Source organism: Schistocerca nitens, chromosome 8 (assembly GCF_023898315.1).
Source record: "Schistocerca nitens isolate TAMUIC-IGC-003100 chromosome 8, iqSchNite1.1, whole genome shotgun sequence".
Taxonomy (NCBI): domain Eukaryota; kingdom Metazoa; phylum Arthropoda; class Insecta; order Orthoptera; family Acrididae; genus Schistocerca; species Schistocerca nitens.
The window spans coordinates 302,680,452-302,704,154 of NC_064621.1; the positions used below are offsets into that span (position 1 = coordinate 302,680,452).

At 42.8% G+C, this 23,703-nt stretch overlaps 1 protein-coding gene across 2 annotated transcripts in view; it reads left to right on the forward strand.

The window, feature by feature from the left end:
- The window catches only part of LOC126198945 (malate synthase-like), a 124,106-nt gene that overhangs the window by 56,925 nt on the left and 43,478 nt on the right, over nt 1-23,703 (forward strand). The window contains exons 4-7 of one of the 2 annotated variants that reach the window (XM_049935588.1): nt 1,285-1,452; nt 17,216-17,402; nt 17,499-17,639; nt 17,737-17,908. In XM_049935588.1, coding sequence (XP_049791545.1) covers nt 1,285-1,452; nt 17,216-17,402; nt 17,499-17,639; nt 17,737-17,908 — 668 coding nt within the window. The remainder of the gene's footprint in view (nt 1-1,284; nt 1,453-17,215; nt 17,403-17,498; nt 17,640-17,736; nt 17,909-23,703) is intronic. The other variant, XM_049935589.1, reaches the window with a different exon arrangement.

The window sequence follows — 23,703 nt, forward strand, 5'->3', positions numbered from 1 at the left end:
GATGTGTTTAAACTGAGGAGAGTGTTCCTGGAGGTGTTGTGTAGAAATTCTGGACGTGTGTGGTGTCGTATTGTCCTCCTGGAGTTGCCCAAGTCCGTCGGAATGCACAATGGACGTGAGTGGATGCATGTGATCAGACAGGATGCTTAAGTACGTGTCACGTGCACGTATCAGAGATCCCGTATCACTCCAACTGCACACGCCCCGCATCATTACAGAGCCTCCACCAGCTTGAGCAGTCCTCTTCTGACATGCAAGGTCCACGGATTCATGAGGTTGTCTCCATATCCTTACACGGCACTGCGGCCCAGGGCTTGGAACATGTCAGAGCGCAACCTGCTGGTGAGTATTCGTGGGACGTGGTTCCTCAAGTCACATTCAAACGGTGCATGTCTTGTAATGCGTAGCATATACAGAATGCAAATGAATATACCGAGCAAAAAATTAGCCATCCTCAGGAGACACCACGCTAAGACCGCATAACATCGCCTCCAGCCATGATAATGACTCGATACAATTTGAAACGAGACTCTTCCGACCAGGCAACATGTTTCGAGTCATCAACAGTCCAATGTCAGTGTTGACGGGACCAGGCGAGGCGTAAAGCGTTGTGTCAAGCAGTCATCAAGGATACACGAGTGGTCTTCGTCTCTAAAAGCTCATATCGATGATATTTCGTTGAATGGTTCGCAATCTGACAGTTGTTGATGGCCAGCAATGAAATCTGCAGCAATTTACGGAAGGATTGTACTTCTCTCACGTTGAATGATTCCCTTCAGTCGTGGTTGATCCCGTTCTTGATCGATCTTTTTCCGGCCGCAGCTATGTCGGAGATTTGATGTTCTACCGGATTCCTGACATTCACGGTACACTCGTGAAATGGTCGTACGGGAAAGTCCCCAATTCGTCGCTATCTCGGAGATGCTGTGTCCCATCGCTCGTGCGTTGACTATAACACCACGTTCAAACCCACTTAAATCTTGATAACCTGCCATTGTAGCAGCAGTAACCGATCTAACAACTGCGCCAGACACTTGACTTGTATAGGCGTTGCCGATAGCAGCGCCGTATTCTGCCTGTTTACATATCTCTGTATTTGAATACGCATGCCTATACCAGTTTCTTTGGCGCTTCAGTATATTTCATTCAAGGTGATAATGAAGACGTTACGACTACCCTTGGTACTGTGAATAGCAGATAAGACAAGAGATTCCATAGTATGTACGGTAGTTACCGTTGCTGGCGTGACAAGTGTGTATACTGACGGAGGGAGTGTGTCCGCAGGTGGACTTCGACGACGGGCACTGTCCCACGTGGGGCAACCAGCTGGCCGGCCTCTTGGCGGTGTACCGCGCCGTGCACGGTACGCTGGAGGGCGCACCTCCCATCACCGAGTGCCCCGTGCTGATGCTGCGGCCCAGGGCTTGGAACATGGCAGAGCGCAACCTGCTGGTGAGTATTCGTGGGACGTGGTTCCTCAAGTCACATTCAAACGGTGCATGTCTTGTAATGCGTAGCATATACAGAATGCAAATGAGTATACCGAGCAAAAAATTAGCCATCCTCACGAGACACCACGCTAAGACCGCATAACATCGCCTCCAGCCATGATAATGGCCTCAGTTCGGGGAGAAAGAGAGTCCACAAGCTACTTCCGGTATGTGACACCCATCTGAAACCATTCATTGACGTTAAAGGATGTAAATAATGTAGAAATTATGGTCTCGCCTGACCAACATGCTTCTGAAAAAAAGAAGAAGAAATGATAATTAAATCGAAACCCTTTGCTGCCGGCAGGTGTACATCAATGGGGACAGCTGAAAATGTGTGCCCCGAGCGGGACTCGAACCCGGGATCTCCTTCTTACATGGCGGACGCTCTATCCATCTTTTTTTTATCTCATTTTGTTCGTTTTTGTTCTTTGCATCTGCTCGGGGCGGACGTCATAAGACAGCCGTTTAAGTTCGTCGTTGATCCATTAACTCAATTTTTTTTATTACAGAGGGCAGCTAACCCTCTGACTCCATCTGAGCCACCGACGGCAAAGAGAAGAGGCGACTGCAGGGACCCATCCCTTGCACGCTTCCCGTGAGCCCCACATTCCCAACTATCCACAACCTACACTCGTATTGTTCGTAATAGATTTTTGCCCATTCACTCATTACTCGCGCCAGACTAAGCTGACGAGTCCCGTAAGAGTTCGGCCAAACTGCGCGCTTTCGTACAGAAGAGGTCAAGTAGCCTTTAACTATAGTTAACTATAGTAACTCTTAAGGGACTCGTCAGCTTAGTCTGACTCGAGTAGTGAGTGAATCGGCAAAAATCTATTAGGAACACTACGAATGTATGTTGTGGACAGTTGGGAATGTGGGTCTCACTGGACGCGCGCAAGGGATAAGTCCCTGCAGTGGCGCTATCCTCTGTGTCCTCGGTGGCGCAGATGGATAGAGTGTCTGCCATGTAAGCAGGAGATCCCGGGTTCGAGTCCCGGTCGGAGCATACATTTTCAGCTGTCCCCATTGACGTATATCAACAACACCTCTCAGCAGCTAAGGGTTTCGATTTAATTATCATTTCATTCTAGAGAAGCTGCACGGTCATCAATGGTATCTGCTCTTTCGGCTCTTAAATACTGCTTTCTCCGCAAATTTTTTACATCTTACAGTTTACTTTTGCCAAAGAGCACAATGAGTTATAATTTTTATAATCTTTGTCTCTAATTCTCTATATAATTTTTAATTTCTGCTGCTTTTGTCTGTCTAGTCACAATACCCGACATCTGGCGTCACTAGATATTGAATACTAGGGCTGAGCAAACGAAACTCGCGTGCGAACTGGATCAAGTATTCCCGATGCGCCGTAGCGTTCGATACAGAATAGAGCCTGTTCGAACAATCACATGACATCTGACTCACGCTGCGCGAATGCAAGGTATAAGCAAGAAACTACGAATTAGCCACAACAAAAAGCTACGGCTCTGCTTAAAATCTGACAGTGTCGTGCAACTTGGAAGGAAATAGCATCGAATGGAATCACTGTACAAGCTACTGTTGTATTTGAACAAATTCGCAATAAGGGATCTCGTACAATGTCGGTATGTATAGATATGTAAACATTTATGCTGATTTTTAAGTAAGGGTAGCAGGCAAAATCGAAGATGTTTTGTCCCAAAAAAATTATTTTACTGAACCTGATTTACAAAGTGGGCTGCTAAATAGCGTTTCAGTAACTGTCTACATATTGTAGTAATGGTTAAAACCGTTACCAGATACACTTTAGCAAATTGATTGTAACTGGCATTGCGAGAATAAATTAAGACAAGATCAGTCTTGGAGATAGCACTATCACACGTCACTAGATCGTGGGACGAGCGAAAGTGTCTTATTTATTTCTTAGTTTCCGTTTTAACATATGACCTGCACCCTATAAGGTATTTTAGTCAGTGTTCCAGAGCTATTTTGATTGTTACAATGCACTGTGCATTAAAAACTTTAACACGGGGCTTGGATATAGTACCAACAATAGTCACTGTATCATGGGCCAATCGAAAAATCGAACAGGTCCTGAGATTTCCCTATCTGTGTCGTAAACTGTTCGAACATTTCGAGTCGTGGTCAAACACAGCCCTACAGAATAGTCTTTCCAAGTGCTACTACAATGCACCATACATCAGCACTGTTTATCTCCTCGGGATGCTTTGTATGAAAATGAACATAAAATACAATTGTGTTACTATTTATTCTTATGTGTCACTCCGGAGTGCTTCGAAATAAATTACCGAAGTCTGAATGAACATCATTTTTTTATTCGTAAACAATTTGCACATGACGGGAATCATGAAAGGTCATAGAAACTGTTCAAAGTGACAATCACTGGTCTCATTGTGTACATTATTTCATAATCCTTTGAGAGAACTGTCCTCTGCAGTCAGAATCATTTCCCCCATTACTTGCACAAATTGTTTATGATAGGTTAGTAATTGCTTCTCTGCCAATGTTGTTCACTCTGTTGTCTTAAAAGTGAGCATTTCATGTACACGTTGACGGGTACTTAACCGAAGAATCTTCTTCCATACAGTCCAATTCCATCTCCTAAAATTCCACTGTGTAAACAAATCTTCTTCGAAAACCTTGACCAGGACTCTGTGATTTGTGTGAACTAGTTTCTCGTAAGTCTGTTTACACGACGTTTTTATCTCAGTTACATTGACACCAGTTGCGAAACTTCGTAAATTATCCGGTCATTTGATACTTTTATAACCTATTTGACTCATTAACGCGTTTGACTTGTTTGCTGCCACATGTTTCTGCACAGGACTATTTGTTTACTGAATTTCGGGACAACCTACTGCCGAGTTATACACATCGCTGTAAAAACTTTTATAACCACACTCCTGTGCGACAGTAGAGATGTTGTTGTCGTTGTGGTCTTCAGTCCAAGGACTGGTTTGATGCAGCTCTCCATGCTACTCTATACTGTGGAAGCCTCTTCATCTCCGAATAACTACTGCAACCTACACCCTTTTGAATCTGCTTAGCGCATTCATCTCTTGGTGACCCTCTACGATTTTTACTCTCCATACATCCCTCAAATACTAAATTCGTGATCCCTTGATGCCTCAGAACGTGTGCCACCAACCGACCCCTTCTTCCAGTCAAGTTGTGCCACAAATTCCTCTTCTCTCCAATTCTATTCAGTACCTCCTCATTTTCAAAAGTTTGTATTCTCTTCTTGTCTAAAGTCTGCATCGTCCATGTTTCACTTCCATCCATGGCTACATTCCTTACAAATACTTTCAAGATAGACTTCCTGACACTGAAATCTACACTCTGCTTCAGAAACGCTTTCTTTGTCATCGCCAGTCTACATTTTATATCCTCTCTACTTCGACCATCATCAGTTATTGTGCTGCCAAAATAGCTGAACTCATCTCCTACTTTAAGTGTCTCATTTCTTCTAGTCAAGTTGTGCCACAAACTTCTCTTCTCCCCAATCCTGTTCAATACCTCCTCATTAGTTACGTGATCTACCCACCTAATCTTCGACATTCTTCTGTAGCACCACATTTCGAAAACTTCTATTCTCTTCTTGTCTAAACTATTTATTGTCCATGTTTCACTTCCATACATGGCTACACTCCATACAAACTTTCAGAAACGACTTCCTACCACTTAAATCTATACTCGATGTTAACAAATTTCTCTTCTTCAGAAACGCTTTCCTTGCCATTGCCAGTCTACATTTTATATCCTCTCTACTTCTACCATCATCAGTTATTTTGCTCCCCAAATAGCAAAACTCCTTTACTACTTTAAGTGTGTCATTTCCTAATCTAATTCCCTCAGCGCCACCTGATTTAGTTCGACTGTATTCCATTATCCTCGTTTTGCTTTTGTTGATGTTCATCTTACATCCTCCTTTCAAGACAATGTCCATTCCGCTCAACAGCTCTTTCCAGTCGTTTACTATCTCTAAAAAAAATACTATGTCATCGGCAAACCTCAAGGTTTTTATTCTTCTCCTTGGATTTTAATTCCTACTCCAAATTTTTGGTTTGTTTCTTTTACTGCTTTCTCAATATACAGATTGAATAAAATCGGGGATAGACTGCAAGAACTGTCTTAAAAATGACTCAGTTAATATAATATGACGAAAAGAGATCTTGAAATAAAACATTTTATGATTAACTCTTTTGAGTTCATGAAAAGAACTCTACGTCTATCTAAAGTCCATTCAAAGTACATGCACATGCACACTATTCACATTTTCACTTTGGTTAGGTATTGCTCTTTCTCATTCTGTTCGGTTGCCATAAAGAAAACTACGCTAATTCTTATGCGACAATACCAATCATTGAATAAATTCTTCGCGTCCCCATTCAGACTTGTTCATTCGACGATCCGATTTCCCAGACTCATTTGCTATGAGCCTTTCTGCATGCTCCAAAAGCTCATCCTGTTCCTCAGCTAATGGGGTAGCCCACGTCACTTGTTGATCTTGGGTCCAGCAGAGATGGGTAAGGGTACGGATCGATACACAGTAGTGGAACCGACATCTGTACCATGACCGCTTCTCTCTGTACATTCGTTCTGCATTCTGCCGCTCCACACTTTAAATGCATGTCACAAACTTCCTTAATGAGTATTGGTTCACCTTTGAAACCAATCATGACTATAAACAGTGGAAAACACTACTGCGAACACGTCAGAGACGACTGAATGTTAATCATCAAGTTAGTACCGCCAGGGCCGATTCGCCAGGTTGTTGTCCGTTGTGAAATACAAAATAGTAAAGCTGTCCTCAATCCGAAGGTTGGTTTGAACATCGGTTTGCTTTACTTGACATGGTCCTACTGCACATGGCATGCCCAGGCCTGCCCCCAACTATAGGCGACCTTCAGTTAATCGTGAACGCCGAACAATAGCAACTTGGCATTTTTCACATTAACGATTCATTGCCGTAGGTAATGAAGCGGTAAGTTATAGATGATACAGTAGGCCTGACCCAGGACCAAATCCCTCCTTTGAATTTACAGGCTGGTACTTTAGCGCTGAACCACTGGACCCTGCAGTTTCTAAGTACGTGCGCCACAAACCGCCTGGAATATCCATTTTCTGCCAGTCGAAACTCATATTGTATCACCATCAGCTGCTACGGAAATTCTCACGTTTCGATTCATGTTTCGATTATCACAAATTGTCACCAAGGGCAGGAGGTCTTCAGTGGTTATTTGTGATAATCTTAACTGGTCGCAATTGTAAATGTTTTTAACAGCAGCTGATTTCATGAAATGTGATTTTCACTAGGCTATGATCTGTAGGCCATCAGCTGCAGAAAACACACTGGCAGAAACGGAAAGTGTCACACCTAGAAGTATAAATCCGATATTTATTAAATTTTGTAGAAATATTCACCACATACTTGGTATTAAATGGTTGAAATTTCATTCATTTCAGAACTTACGTCTGTTATAAACATCAGTATGAGTTGTGAACCCAACGGATATGAATATACTCTTGTATTCATAATGGCATAGAACCAAACAGCATTCATATGTCATCTTGAGGAATTTAAGCGATGTCTGAAACACACGCTCCTGCTCCGAGTCTGGTATAAAGGTATGAGTTTTCCCATCGCATTTCCGATGTCCTCTATGGGTGACAAGTCGGAACCAGACAGGTCAGTCAAGAACTCGTACATTCCTGAAGGCGATTGTGGTGTGAATTTCAGTGTGGTATCTTGCCATTTCTTGCTGGAATTTTATTTTTGGTGCAGGGTCATAAAGTATATGCCAGTACGATTCTCCGTTTCTGCCACATAGCAACGAATGGTGGGTGTTGGTGAGTCTAGGGTTGTAGAGGAACCTGTTCTGAGTACCTTGTCAGTGGCTTTTCATGCGACGGTCCTTAGTTTTCAAAAAAAAAAAAAAAAAATAAATAAAATAAAATAAAATAAAATAAAAAATAAAAATAAAAAAAAATCGATGTGCGCGTAACCTATATCTGTAACGTTAATCACACACTGACGGAAAATAAAATCGCAACACCAAGAGGAGTTGTGCGACATAAAGGAGGTTGGTAGACGTGTTTCTGCTTCTGGAAAATGATGTCTATTCAAACTTCGCGGCAGTCACATAAGACTGGCGATAGTAGCGCCACTGTCAGGATGCAAATGAGGTTTTCTTTAAATATACACTCTAACGGTCATGAGGGTTAGCACTTTGAGGTTCGACATGGTGAGCTGGTGTTAGTCAAGAATGTATTTAAGGCGACAAAGACGCCATTATCAACACCTCAGTTTCAACGACGCCGTGTGATAGGACTATGCGAAGCTGGATGTTCCCTCTGTGATATTGCAGAAGGACTTGGCAAGAATGTATCCACTGTACGTGACTGCCGGCAGCGGTAGCCACGAGATTGTACGGTCGCAAGAAGACCTGGCTCTGGACGGCCACGTGGCACTACCAAGAGGAAAGTCCATCGTGTTTGGCTTATGGCTCTGGCGCATCGTACTGCATCTGCAGCAGCAATCTGAGAAGCAGCTGCCACTACAGTGAGACAACGAATTGCTACAAATCGGTTACTTCAAGGACAGCTCTGAATCAGACGCCCTGTATCGTGCATTCCACTGACCCCAAACGACCGCCATTTATGACTTCAGTTGTGTCAAGCGAGAGCTTATTGGAGGTCAGGGTGGAGGTCTGTTGTGTTTTCTGATGAAAGCTGGTTTTGCCTCTGTGCCAGCGATGGCCGTGTTTTGGTTAAAACGAAGCTAGACACACTGGACCTATGCGTGGAGTTACAGACTAGGAAGCGACTTCGTATGACAGCAGGAGCACCCTCGTGACTATCCGACGCACCCTGAGTGCAAATTTGTCCTTCAGTCTGGTGATTCGACCTGTTGTGCTGTCATCCATGGACAGCATTATAAGAGATGTTTTCCAACAGGATAACGCTCGCCCATACTCCGCTGTTGTAACAGAGCGAGCTGTACAGAGTGTCGGCGTGTTGGCTCGGCCTCCTCGTTCACTAGATCCGCCTCCAATTGAGAGCGTGTATGGAACGTCATCGGATGACAGTTCCAGCGTAATCCACAACCAGCATAAACCATCCCTGTATTGACCGATCAAGTGCAACAGGCATGGAACTGCGTCCCACAAATAAACATCCGGCACCTGCACAATACAAAGTACACACATCTGAATGCTTGCATTCAACATTCTGTCGGCTGCACGGGTTATTAATGTACCAGGATTTCACGTTTGCAATTGTTTATCTCACGCTTAAATTAACCTGTGATCTTGAACTGTTAATCACTTAAATATGTTACCTAGACAAATGTATTCCCGAAAGTAAATGAATGGTTTTTTTGTATTGCGATTTCTCTTCAGTGTATTTCGACCAAGCGAACGTATCGCAGCGGCTAAGGTTTCTGGCTGCCACGTTGGCGGTACAAATTCAAATTCTCCCCAAGTATTTTTCTTTTCAATTTCATGTTACAAAATGTCATTCAATAGTATATGTCAGGCTTTAGTGAGTTCACCCTTCGATTGCTTATCACACTTCTCCACTTCTGATAGATCTTTTTTAATCTGTTTTTCTGTAGAAAAGCTTGCTTCTTCCACTTCTCTGTGTTCTTTTGGCACACACTGCATTGAAGACGCGTTGCGAACAACAGATGCTGGCAACAAACGCCATCTGGCGGTTAACACAGCCTGGAAACTCCGTCAGGTCCTCGAGGGAGAAAGGACGTCAAGAGGCAAGGTCACGTCTAGGAAACGCAGGAAGCAAAGGTTGCCTGTATACGTGGGATTTTAACTGGGGACCACAAACCCTACACACATTTGAAGAAAGTTTGCTGTAATTATGGAATGATTAAGGAAATTACTACGTCTAAAATGACTGTTTCTTGAATATATTCTGTTTAGCAAGAGCTTGGTCAGCATTACACCATTTACCAAAAGATATCGCCTTACTTCTTTCACAGCCCAATCGAGGAAACGTTGTCCATAATGCAATGTCCATAAAGCGTTAGTTTACTTTCAGTTCTTGACTGAGATACACAAGAACAACCATGAGTGCAGTTTACTCGTCGCGTTTTCAGACTGTGTTACTCTGCAGCCACCCCAAGGGTCCGAAAGTGAGTCATACCGCGGAATCTAAATATGAGGAAATAAAATCATTTGTACAAAAGCGGGTAACACGCTGTAAATTGGTTAAAAACGTGGATGGTTTTGAAGACCGTGGCTCAATCGGTAAAGAGGCTCCAAAAGTGTGAAAAAATGAGTATTAACCTCTTTTCGGGAAACTCATTTTCAACATTACGTCAAGGGCAAGATACCCTCACTTTCAAACAGCGGTCAACGCAAATTCGACACTTTTAGAGGTCTCTTCCACGTGAACATGCAGAAAGCTTAGTTTCAAACATGCATCGGAGATGCCTAGGAATTATCGACGCTGCGCTTGAGTGGACGTAGTATTATTAATTGTAACTGTAGTTCTCTTTTGTTGATGTATTATGTATGTATGTGTTTTAGTTTGTTGTCAAATAAATTTTTCTACTGGCCACTGTTTTACTTAGCAGATTGTAATTTAGCTTGACGTATACTATTTGAAGGGCTTATTTCAATACTGGTACAAGTCCATTACCTCCACTTTTCTGTCTATAATGCTTCTGAAATTAATGAGCCAAACATACAGAAAGAAAGGTTCAACTGCAGATTTTTCAGCGCTCATTTAACTTTAGGACTCTGTATCTCAATATGAACAAAAATGGGCTTGTGCCACTATTGAGATAAGCCCTTCATTTAATGATATTCTCTTCGATGAAATTGAGTAAAAGTACACGGGATAGGATTTGAAGGCGTACGGCCATCGTGATAACCGCGAACCGTAGTCGCTGCGCTATGCTCGCGTGGCTGAATGGTGCTTAGCGTTATGGGTGTAGGAAATAAGCACACAGCTTCAACACTGATTTTCTCGGAAACTACTGACCGTAGCATGAAAAGCCGCTAGCCAAGTACTTAGGACAGGGATGGATCTCGAAAGTCGATGCTTCTTTTGACCTTCCAACTGACTGTCTATAGACAAGTTAGCGTCAATCTGATCACCAGAAATACGAGAGACGTTCAATAATTAACGCAGTACACTTTCTTTCTCGTCGAATTTCGTTTGAAAAAACGTGGAATTTGTCGCGGGACATGGGGGAATAATCCCGCTTCAGCTGTTCCAGTGCCACGAAGTTCCGGTAGATGGCGGCGCTATAAGTAAGTAACCTTCAAAGTGGCGTCTGTAACGGAGGTGTATTTCAAACAGAGAGCTGACACAGAGTTTCTTTTGGCAAGAAATCAGAGCATCGCAGATGTTTATAGGCGCTTGCAAATTGTCTACAGAGACCTGGCAATGAAAAACCGACATCTCTGTTGGTAGTGGTGACACACTCGTCCACCATTCGAGGTGTGTGTATTTTGTATTGAACCGGGGACCTAGAAACGACGGAGAGACTTCGTCCCGTCGTAGTGTCAAGAACCCACAAAGGTCACAGCACTCCACCCGCCCCACACCGAAGCCCGGGTTATTATATTGTGCGGTTCGGTACCCAGTAGACCCCCTCCCCCTGGGAACGTCTCATGCCAGACGAGTGTAACCCCAAATGTTTTCATGGTAGAGTAATTATGATGTACGCATACGTGGAGCCAGTGTTTGGGCAGCAATAGCCGGCATAGTGTAACTGAGGCGAAATAAGAGGAACCAGCCCGCATTCGCCGAGGCAGATGGAAAACCACCTTAAAAACCATCCACAGGCTGGCTGGCACACCGGACCTCCACACTAATCCACCGGGCAGATTCGTGCCGTACCCTCAGCTGGTAAAGTCACGGCAATGGTCTTCTGGCACTCTAAAGGGATTATTTTGTTTGATGTCCTCCTTCATGGTGCCACGATCAACTATGAAGTGAATTGTGCTACCCCTAGGAAACTGAATAAACGGTTTCAGTGTGTTCGTCACCACAAAAATGCAAACGAATTTCTCCTTCTCCAATGCAACGGAAGACTTCACATAAGTCTGGCCACCCGAGAGGAGCTCACAAAGTTTGATTGAACTGTTCTTCCTCATCCACCATAGATCCCGTATCTCGCAGCTTCCGACTTCCTTGTGCTTGGCCGGCCGGTGTGGCCGAGCTGTTCTAGGCACTTCAGTCTGGAATCGCGCGATCGCTACGGTCGCAGGTTCGAATACTGCATCGGGCATGGATGTGTGTGATGTCCTTAGGTTAGTTAGGTTTAAGTTCAAAAAATAGTTCAAATGGCTCTGAGCACTATGGGACTCAACTGCTGTGGTCATAAGTCCCCTAGAACTTAGAACTACTTAAACCTAACTAACCTAAGGACATCACACACATCCATGCCCGAGAAAGGATTCGAACCTGCGACCGTAGCGGTCGTGCGGTTCCAGACTGTAGCACCTTTAACCGCTCGGCCACTCCGGCCGGCCTAGGTTTAAGTAGTTCTACGTTCTAGGGGACTGATATCCTCAGATGTTAAGTCCCATAGTGATCAGAACCATTTGAACCACTTGAACCTTTTGTTTGGCCCAATTAAGGATGCACTCCGCAGGAAGCGGTTCTTGGATGATGGCAGGTTATTGATGCTGCAAGGCATTGGCTCCGACGTCGACCAGTAGAGTGACACCATGTGGGCACAAGGGCCCTCCCAGTGAGGTGGCCTAAGGCCGTGGCATTGGGTGGAGATTATTTTGAAAAATAGGGCTTCGTAGCCAAGAGAGTGGGGAATACTATGGTGTATTGGAATTCTGAATAAAATCGACCTGGTTTCAGAAAAAAAAGTGTTGCGGTACTTACTGAACCCCCTCGTAGAAGCGATACTCATCGCTGGACACCACAAAATTGTACGTACAATCCTCTTTGACTCTGTACCTACATCACGCACGTCTCTGTTGTCTGCTGTAGGACGTCTAGAGTAAATATTATATGACAACTCGAGATTTCATCCTATCTTTCAGTAATGTCTTTTCGACTATTCGTAGTAACACCCATCGTGCTGCCTCTGCTCGCGCCGCAGACAGGTCTACGGTCTTGTCGTGACGTACTCCTTCTGGAAGGGTCCATGCCTATTTCTCTTGTCATATTATTGTCCCGAGCCCAATTCGTTACCACTGGTTCCCTAATCATTACTCTGCAGTCAAATGTCTGTGTGATGTGTCGGTGTGATAGTCCCATGCCCAATGTTTCGACTTTTCTCGAAGTCTAAAAGATGTCGATCAGCTGCACGTGCCCATCCGACGGGGATGCTGTGTTGCGATATCCACCTCGAAAGCTGCTGCTACTTTAGACACGCCCCAACAGCTATGATAATCTTTACAAGAAGAAATACCTTTCTCCGTGTCGAGAATACCGAAAATCAGTTCGCAAGAATGAAATTTTAATTAACATATCCCACGTGCATATATACTGGAGCATCAGTTCGGCAGTGTTAGCTGAAGGTTGTCGTGCTGTAATACACTCTGAGAAAAAAAAAATCCGACTCACCACAAAGAAATTACCTGAATGGAACGGAAATCGATAGATGTGATGAACATGTACAGATGAACAAATGATTACAACTTCAGAAAAATTGGGTCATTCATTCACGAAAAAGAGCTTCACAAATTGAGCAAGTCAATAACGCGTTGGTCCACCTCTGGCAAGTATGCAAGCAGATATTCGGCTTGGAACTAATTGAAAGTTGTTGTATATCCTGCTGAGGGATATGGTGCGAAATTCTGTGCAGGTAGAGCATTAGTCAAAATCTCGAGATGGTTGAAGGGCCCTGCCCATAATGCTCCAAATGTCCTCAATGGGGCAGACATCCGGCGACCTTGTTGGCGAAGTTAGGTGTCGGCAACCACAAAGACAAGCAGTTGAAACTCTCGTCATGGGCATGCGGGTATTATCTTGCTGAAATGAAAGCCCGCTGTGCTGTAAGGGTGCCGCGGATGACAACCAAAGGAGTCCTGCTATGAAAAGAAGTGGCACCCCAGACCACCACTCCTGATTTCCTGGCAGTTTGGTATCCTACCGCTGTCCGGGGAGTCTCCAGACACTTCTTCGGCCTAGAATCTCATGGACTAGAATTTTTTTCAGTGATGGGTACCCCTGGCCAGTGAATTTCAACTGCTTCCTTCTTGCTTGACAAACGCTACCTTAGCTCGCCAGGTTGACGGATCTTTACCCGAGAACATTTGGAGGATTATTTCCAGGGTCCTCTAATCAGTTTCGGGGATTTTGACGATCAAATACGCCGGTTGGACAGAATTCTACACGATATCCTCTGGAGAACATCCAACAGCTCTGTCAATCAATTTCAATCCGAATAAAAGCCTTCCCAAGGGCCAGAGACGGACCAACGCGCTATTGAGTTGCTCAGTTTGAGAAGCTATTTCTCTTGACTAAAACATCCAATATTTCTGAAATTGTAATTTGTTTGTCTGTACATGTCCAGCAGAGCCTATTTCTGTTTCATCCGTAAATTTCTTCGTGGGACTTCGTTTTTTTTTAAGCCTTACATGTATTTTTTTTAGGAATGTACGAGGGAAATCTCAAAAGTAAGGTCTCCCATTTTTTATAAGTACATAGATCTGTTTATTTCTACAGTGGTTTACATCACTTTACAGCTTGAACATTTAGCTATTTTTCGACATAACCACCATTTCTGTCGATGCATTTTTGTAGACACTGTGGCATTTTTTGTATGCCCATGTCATACCAGCTCGCCGCCATGCTGTTCAGAAAGTTATGAACCTCTTCTTTCACTTCGTCGTCGGAGCTGAATTTCTGGGACCACAATTAACGCTGAGAGGTACTGTGAGACTCTGAAAAAACTCAAACGGGCAATTCAGAACCAGAGAAGAGGAATGTTTAGCAAGGGCGTACACATTCTCTATGACGACGCTCGCCCACACATCGCTCGGCAAACCGTTGCTCTCCTGCAACACTTTCAGTGGAACATAATCACCCACCCACCCTATAGTCCTTGGTGCCCAGTGACTATGACCTGTTCCCTAGGTTAATAGAACATTTGGCCGGAAAGCGATTCAGCTCCGACGACGAGGTGAAAGAACAGGTTCATAACTTTCTGAACAGCATGGCGGCGAGCTGGTATGACATGGGCATACAAAAGCTGCCACAGCGTCTACAAAAGTACATCGACAGAAATGGTGATTATGTCGAAAAATAGCTAAATGTTCAAGCTGTAAACTGATGTAAACCATTGTAGAAATAAACAGGTCAACGTACATATAAAGGAGACCTTACTTTTGGGATTACCCTCGCATTTCAGAACGTGCCTAGCAAAGCCACATATATCATCCTTGTCTACCAACAGATCAGAACTGATTTTTTTTTATAATCGCAACTTATAGCAGTAATAAAGCCTTTTCCATATCACATAATAGAGATAAAAAATTATTTCCGACTAGTATCTACAAGAAGTTGGACACCACATAGCGAAAATATTTCAAAGTCCTTAATTTAGCATCTTCTAACGTCTGCATAATATTGATATTAAATTACTATAGTGCAGTGTCTGAGACACTACGTTGACGATCAACAGCCGCATTCAACAGAGAATGAACTCGAAAACTGTGATTACTGTTCCGTATCAACTGTAGAATGTTTCAGAACAAATGAAATTTTGTGCCATACCGGTACTCAAAACAGGATTTCCCGCTTATCGCGAGCGGCCGCTTTAACGATTTCGGCTATCCACGTATGTTTCCATTTGTCCTGGCGTCTACTGTCCCTTGTGCTTGCATTATTGATTCTCGCACAGGATGAGACATTATTTTCGCTTCTCGGCTAGCTGTCGCGTAAAATAATGCCTTACAGTGTCTGATACACTGCATTGACGATCGACAGGGAGTAGAGACCAGTACAAATGGAGATGAGGGCCGCTTCTGGAAACGTGCTCGGATAGCCGAATTGGTTGAACTGACCGCTCGCGACAAGCGGGAAATAGTGTTCGATTCTCAGCCCGACACGAATTTTCATTTGTTCTGAAGTTTTCTACAGCATTATGCGGAATCATATTCGTAGTTTGGGAGTTCATTCTTAGATTAGATTAGATTAGATTAATTATTCATTCCATAGACCCATAAAAGAGGGAATCCTCCTGGGTGTCGAACATGTCAGATAAACACATTACAAAAATGTTATTAGAAAAACTTGAGTTTCATTAATTTTTATGATCCTCAGTCAATAAACAGTAAAATTATGTACATGAATTAAATTTAAACTTCTAATATTTACAGGTTTAATACTTACATCTGCTTTCATTAAATCCATCACTCAGACATTTGCTAGTTTCTTGGCTATTACAACCAAGTATTGTCAAAAATTAAAGTAAATTATTCACTTCAGTGATCCTCAGTTAAGACCAGTCAGATTATGTACAAGATTTAAAATTAAACTTCCACTATTTACAGACTTAAGACTTACATCTGCTTTCCACAGATCCATCATTCACACAGTAGGTAGTTACCTGGCTGTTACAACCAAGTAATGTCAAAAATTAAAGTATAATAAATTTTCATTTAAATGGTCTACTGCACTTGTTGAGAAACTCATGGATGGAATAAAAGGAGTTGGCCACCAAAAATTCTTTTAAATTATGTTTAAATTGTGTCTTGTCTGAAACTAAACTCTTAATAGTTGCTGGTAACTTATTGAAAATATGCGTTGCTGAATACTGGACTCCTTTCTGGGCAAGAGTAAGTGATTTTAAATCTTTATGTATATTGTTCTTATTCCTAGTATTGATACTGTGTATTAAGCAGTTAGTTGGAAAAAGAGATGTATTATTTACAACAAACTTCATTAAGGAATAAATATACTGAGAAGCTGTGGTTAATATGCCCAATTCTTTGAATAGGTTTCGACATGATGTTCTTGGATTTACACTACCCATTACTCTTATTATACGCTTCTGTACTCTAAACATTTTTTGTCTGTTTGTTGATTTACCCCAAAATATGATATCATATGACATAATGGAGTGAAAATAAGCAAAATATGCCAGTTTTTTATATTTATATCTCCTATGTCTGACATCATTCGCATTGCAAACACAGACTTGTTTAGGCGCTTTAGCAGTTCGTTAGTATGTTGCTCCCAACTGAATTTATTACCAAGTTGTAATCCCAAGAATTTTACACTCTCAACTTCTCCTATTTCCTTGTCATCATATTTTATGCACTCACCAGAAAGAAATCTCTTTGAAGTTCTGAACTGCATATAGTGGGTCTTTTCAAAGTTTAATGACAGTGAATTGACGTCTAAGGTTTGTGTCACCCTATAAAAATGCAATATATATGGTTGAAGTATATACTTCATGTTACTTACTCCATTGTGTGTTGTCTGTGATCACAAATCATCTGCGAATAGTAGCACTTGAAATTGTTTAAGACGTACAAAGTAGAGTTAGGTGGGTGATCCGCAAAATAATGTTAAAGACCTGAAGATGGTAATTATGGAGTGAAACCGTTCATATTGTAAACCACTTGTGAAACCGAAGCTGCAAGTAAACTCTGATTAATACTGTAAAGTTTTCAGAAACTCTATGGAAATATGGGAAGCCTAATAAAAATATTATTGCTCTGAACTGCGTCTATGTGTGTAAGAACGCGGGTAACAATAATGTAGTTTACTTATTTTAAAAACAGGTAGATGGCAAAGAGGTGCCGGGAGCTGTTTTCGATTTCGCTCTCTTGATGTTTCACTGCGGACACATCCTCGCTGCGAATCGGAGTGGACCATTCTTCTATCTGTCAAAAGTTGAAGGCGCTTTCGAAGCACGGCTCTGGAACGAAATATTTGTATGGGCCCAGGATGCTCTGCGAATACCACGAGGTAAGTTACAAAAATTTAAAAGCATGATTTTTAAGTTTTAACTCATATTGCTTATATTGCTAGAAATTATTGTGTGATGTCTGCACCATTTTGCAGGTACCATTAAAGCATGTGTCTTAATAGAAAATATTCTGTCGTCTTTTGAGATGGAAGAAATACTTTATGAGTTGAGAGAGCACTCTCTAGGGCTGAATTGCGGAATATGGGACTACGCTGCTTCAATTATAGCGAAATTCGGTGAGTACTCATTTCATAGTGGGCTTTCTCGTATTCAAACGGAATCGTAAAATGATTGGTTTGATGTAACGGCGCTTAATACACCGAAATGCTTTAGGTGATCGCAAGGAGTTCGTCCTGCCTGACCGTAACAAGTATGTGAACATGGAGAAACACTTCCTGGTGTCCTACATGCGACTCGTGGTGCAGACCTGCCACAGAAGAGGTGCACACGCCACGGGAGGCATGGCGGCGTTCGTAGTTGAAGGCGACGGCAGGTACGCCAAAGCGTAGGTGAATAAATTGTCCTTCCAGCCTGCCTGTCCCTGTCTGCGCTGCAACCATTAAAACAGCTCAGCATGCCGCTTGCATTATCAATCGAGCGTGGCCAGGTGCGTACACGTTTGCTTAGCTAGTTTTACTGCAGCTCGGCAGCAAAATGAACACACCAAATTTAGAGGACATAGAGGAGAAATTAAGAATTTCGGTATATACGAGGTGCGACAATAAAGTAATGAGACTGGTGTGAAAAAAATGTTGCTTACCGTTTTAGTCAAGTTTAGTGTTGTCTCCTTCAAAGTAGTTCCCTTCTGATTGCACACACTTTTTCCAGAGCTTCTGCCATTGATGGTAACATTCCTGGAATTCATCTTCTGTCATATCCTCCAAGACCCTCGTCACAGTTTTTTGGACATCTTGTGTTGTTTGAAAGTGATGTCCCTTGACCGCCGTTTTGACTCTTGGAAATAGAAAAAAGTCGCACGGAGCGATATCTGGTGAATAAGGTGGCTGTGGTAGTACTGAAATTTGTACTGAGGCCGGCCGTTGTGGCCGAACGGTTCTAGGCGCTTCAGTCTGGAACCGCGCGACCGCTACGGTCGCAGGTTCGAATCCTGCCTCGGGCATGGATGTGTGTGATGTCCTTAGGTTAGTTAGGTTTAAGTAGTTGTAAGTTCTAGGGGACTGATGACCTCAGATGTTAAGTCCCATAGTGCTCAGAGCCATTTGAACCATTTTTTGTTTTGAGGTTAAAAATTGCTGTACTGACAGATCAGTATGGGATGGCGCATTATTGTGATGCAGAATCCAATTGTCAGCAATGTTGGCACGGACGCGAAGAACTCTTTTTACGAAGTCTTTCTAAAATTTATTTGTAGTAATATTGATTAACTGTTTGTCCAGGAGGCACCCACTCTTTATGAACAATTCCCTTGGAATCAAAGAAGCACACAAGCATGCATTTCTCTTTTGACTTTGACAAGCGAGCTTTTTTTTTTGGTCTAGGTGATCCCTTTGAGCACCATTGCGAGCTTTGTCGTTTTGTCTCTGGATCGTACTGAAAAAACCAACTTTCATCACCAGTGATAACACGGTTCAACAATTCTGGATTGATTTCCGTTTGCACTAATAGATAGGTTGCCACATTTTTCCGTGTTTCTCGCTGCTGTGGTGTGAGATTTTTGGGGACCCTTTTTGCACAAATATTTATATACCAAGATTTTCAGTTATTATTAGACGAACTGTTTCTCGATTTATGTTCAGTTCTTCTGCAATCATTTTCACGGATAATCTTCGATCAGATCGTACGAGTTCATGCACCCTGGCCAAATTGACATCCGTCCGTGAGGTTGATGGTCGTCCACTGCGGTCTTCATCTTCAACATTCGTTCTACCTTCACGAAACATTTTATGCCAACGAAAAACTTGACTCTTGACATAACCTCCGCTCCAAAAGCCTTCTGAAGCTTACCATAAGTTGTCGTCGCTTTTTCAAACAATTTAACGCAAAAAGAAATGGCATACCGTTGCGCAGTATTACGCGGTTCCATTTCCGTGACGAGAGACACAAACACGTATTAACTTATTACAGCACAACTCACGATTGAGCAGTTGCATCGATGTGCTGCTTGGACTAGAAGCAGCTTATAGACCTAGGTCAAAGATATTGTGCCGACACAAGCCTGCAGGGTTGCCACATCTTGCAAAGAAAATAAGTCTCATTACTTTATTGTAGCACCTCGTTTACCAGACACTAAACATAGCCCAAGTCCAGCAGGGGAAAAGTTATCTCGTATTCATGAGGCAGCTTCAAATAATTTGATGGGTGTCTCGCCACGGAAAATGCATAAAATGCTACTAAATACTCATTCGGGAACATCTGGTATAAAAATTTCGAAAGAGAAACTCAGTAGCTGACAAGTGTGTGGAAATGTCTGGTGAGGACTTGAGGCCATTTAAAAGTATACAGGCTCTCTAAATTTGGGGCAAACATGATTGAAAGAGGAGAAAAATATGGATCAGTGGACATTATAAACTACATTCTGGTGGTACGCTATGTAGTGCAAAGAAAGCTTAGTATGAAAGAAAAGCTTCTTCTTTTTAGATTAACATAATAAGAATAACGAACTTCGTGTTTGCTAAAATGCTTTTGGAGAATTTAGAATGAACTATTTTGGCCATTTAGATTCAATTCAACGAGTTCGCAATTCACATCCTGGAAAAAGCAATGAAATTGTTATAACTGGGGTCATATTTGGCTGGACTTTAGTCGGCTTTGCGGTATAATAGACATCCTCAGGTTCTTAGGTGCAAAGGATCCCGACTTTCAGAAATGATTCTGCTTGATACAGAAAACGTGTATTAGTGGCGACCTGACGATGGTTCGAACTGAGAATAGCCAGTATTAGCCGAAAGAGGATGAGGTTGCAGAAAAAACCGGTCATATCGGTATAAGTAAATAAGTCTGAAATACGCCGAAAAGGACAAATAAAATCCACCATTTTCTGGCGTACAGTGCCCCAAAATAAATATATATTGCATTGAGACTCTTCTTGAGATACTCAGGTAAAAGAAATTTCGTCGACTTCCAAACCCTACTCATAACACTACAATGAAAGCGTATAAAATAAACGCAGGATAGCAGCGCGGGAAGACGGGCATGCAATCAAGACTCCTTTAGCCTGTTACTGTTGGGCACAACTCGGCTTGGATGGGAGTAATACAGTCTGGCCATTGTGCTGACAACGTGAGGCGGTTTGCCTGTCTCGCTAACATGCAAGCATTGGCAGGTTAGAAGTGGAACATGTATTGTACACCTCTACGCCAAAGCGATCACACGAAGCTACTCACTGCTTATAGCTCAGTACAGTAACAAGATGTGAAAAGGCTGCGGCTCCCCCATGAACGAATCGTAAAGCTGAACAATATACAGTGTTATGTAGAAAATAAAACAGTCACGGCTGCAAAGTTATTTTTATTTAAAAACGACGCTTTTCGCTGTGGTTAGGCATCATCAGATTATCTATAAGGAAAAACCAGGCTAATTAAATAACTATCCTAAAAGGAAACCAATGAAGACTTACAAATACCTCTCAATTTTTATAGCATCTCCTTCAGGCGCAGCACTTAGCGGGCATGCTAAAACTTTATGTGGGGAAATGTGCGCACCATATCCCGAACTCGACAGACTTCATTGGCCGCCTGAAGGAGATGACAGTACAAGAATCCGACATCATGGTCAGCTTCAATGTCGTCTCATTATTCACACGTGTCCCCCTGGGAGATTCTCTCCACTTAATCAGTGAGAAATTCGGGCCTAAACTGACACAACTGTTCAGGCACGTGTTAACATCTACGTACTTTGTCTTCAATGATCAATACTACGAGCAGACCGACGGAGTAGCCATGGGGAGCCCGCTCTCCCCAGTGGTGGCCAACCTGTTCATGGAGAGTTTCGAAGAGGAAGCACTGGAAGCCGCCGAACTGAAACCTGTTTGCTTCTTTCGCTACGTGGACGACACGTTCGTCATCTGGCCACATGGACAGGAACAGCTACAGATTTTTCTACAACATCTAAATTCGGTCCACAGTAACATTCGGTTCACCATGGAGACTGAGAAAGATGGAAAACTACCCTTTCTTGATGTCCTAGTGGAACGTAGGTCTGATGGCTCACTGAGTTACAGTGTGTACCGCAAGCCTACACACACTGACCTGTACCTACATGCCTCCAGCTGCCACCATCCGGCGCAGTTTAATGGAATGCTCAACACCCTGGTACATAGAGCACACTCGATCTCTGATGAACAGAACTTGCCAACGGAACTCAAACACCTGGAGACCGTGTTCCGCAAGAATGGGTATGGCAACCGCCAATTCCAAAGGGCCTTCCGACAACAGAAGTGCAGCAACAATCGAGATGAAGAACAACCCGAAGAAGAGAAGCAAGCTCTGGCCTTTCTGCCGTTTGCTGGCAACGTGTCGTCAAAAATAGGGAGACTGTTAAGGCGGCACAAGATTGACACAGTCTTCCGACCACCAGCAAAGATTCGTGACCTAATAGGAACGGCAAAAGGTGACGTAGGCCTTAAGAAAGCTCTCTCTCACTCTCACTCTGTGTTGCCTCTGATGCAAACACACCTGTTGTGTTCCCAATTTCTCGAGTAAGGTCGTTCGTGAAACAGCGGTGAAAATATTCGAGTTCCATTGTTGTCTGAAACCACTGAAGTAGTGCAAATCGCTGTCGTAGGTCATAATACTGGAACTTGGTAAGATCACCAACATGATAAACCTTCCATGTCCCACGGACTGGACAGAGACATAGTCATTTTCAGTACTAACTTCAGACTCAGTGGGACTTACACCACTGAAGAGTGAGGTATCATTATTCTCGCTCTCCTCTCCTTCAGCCTCAGTATCATCCAGAAGGATGCTCCCTCTGCCTGACATCTTCAAACAGGTAAAAATCACACGTAAAGGATACGATTGTTTGCATACATCTAAGCACTTAGCATAAACTTAGATAGAGCAGGCTGAAACGTTTCCCCCAGTCTCTACATGTGAACCAGATGAGGCGTTGCTCAAAGGGGCGGCAAGAATGTAATAGTTTACAGAGGAGACAATTTAGAATAACGGAACAGCCGCGAAGTGGAGGGAACCCCGGGCGAGTCACAGCAAAGTTCCCTGCTTCGAATTTATAAGTTACCTCACTGAACTCCACCCTCTTTATTTTCATCTGCAGATCTGCGTGGTGTTAGGCCACTGACTAGGACGGCAGACGTCACTGTTCGGAAACGGAAACCGATCAGACCTGCGTCGTTTCAATCGCAAAATGTTGCATGCAGCCGAGAAGTGATCGTAATAAATATATTAGGTGGATTACGTTACCTAATTGAAAAATAATTAACGAAAGATCACTAATTATGTACGATTGTTCGCATCCGAGCAACCCACCGCCAATCTCTCCCATTTTTGTCTGTAACTTGAGGAGACAACAGCATGAACGATAAAAAGACAAGGTAATGGCTTGAATTAATAACGAAGCCGGCGCAACAGATAGATTTAAATAACTTTTATTGAACAAATATAGTTACGACTAAGACACACCCGCTAAGCTCGAGCTCCAAATGACAAAGTTGATAGTGCAAGAAGAAGATAAAAGAACAGCCCTCTTTCATTTATTCTCATTGGCTTTGCATTCACCACTCTTACAACTTCTAAAAGTATCGGAATGTTAAATCCAATCTGTAAACTTATATCAAAACCATAGTTTCCTTTACAGTTAAAGTATAGTTTTCCTTTTCACACGTCGTTACATTGTCAATTATGAGAATAAAAATAAGGGCAAAAAAGTAATGAAACTTTTTAAGCCAACTTGTGCTTTCTGTTGATCCGATTTGGTAGTACAAGTTAAAACATGGATTATCACACCTAGCGAAAAAACTGTAATAGAGATAGAGTTTCGGATTGGAGAAAAAGAAGAAAATCTATGTGTCAGACGAGGTCCGACATTCGAGCCGAAAGGGTTTAATTTCATCTGTAACGATGGGAAACCGTTTTCCAGAAGTAAATTAAAAATCGTTCCACCTCGTTGCTATTTGCGATATGGATGAAAAGATCGAAGTCCTTCAATAGCCCTCCACGTCCTCATTGATAACGAATGAAACATGCAAGAAAAGCACGCGGAGTAAACACAGGCGTGTCGTCAGTCAGGTAACTGTCCTGTGATTTAATGATTAGCTTTGCTGGCTACTGAGTTGAACGTCTGAAGTTCTATTCCTGGTGACTGCGTCGTATTTTTCTGGGT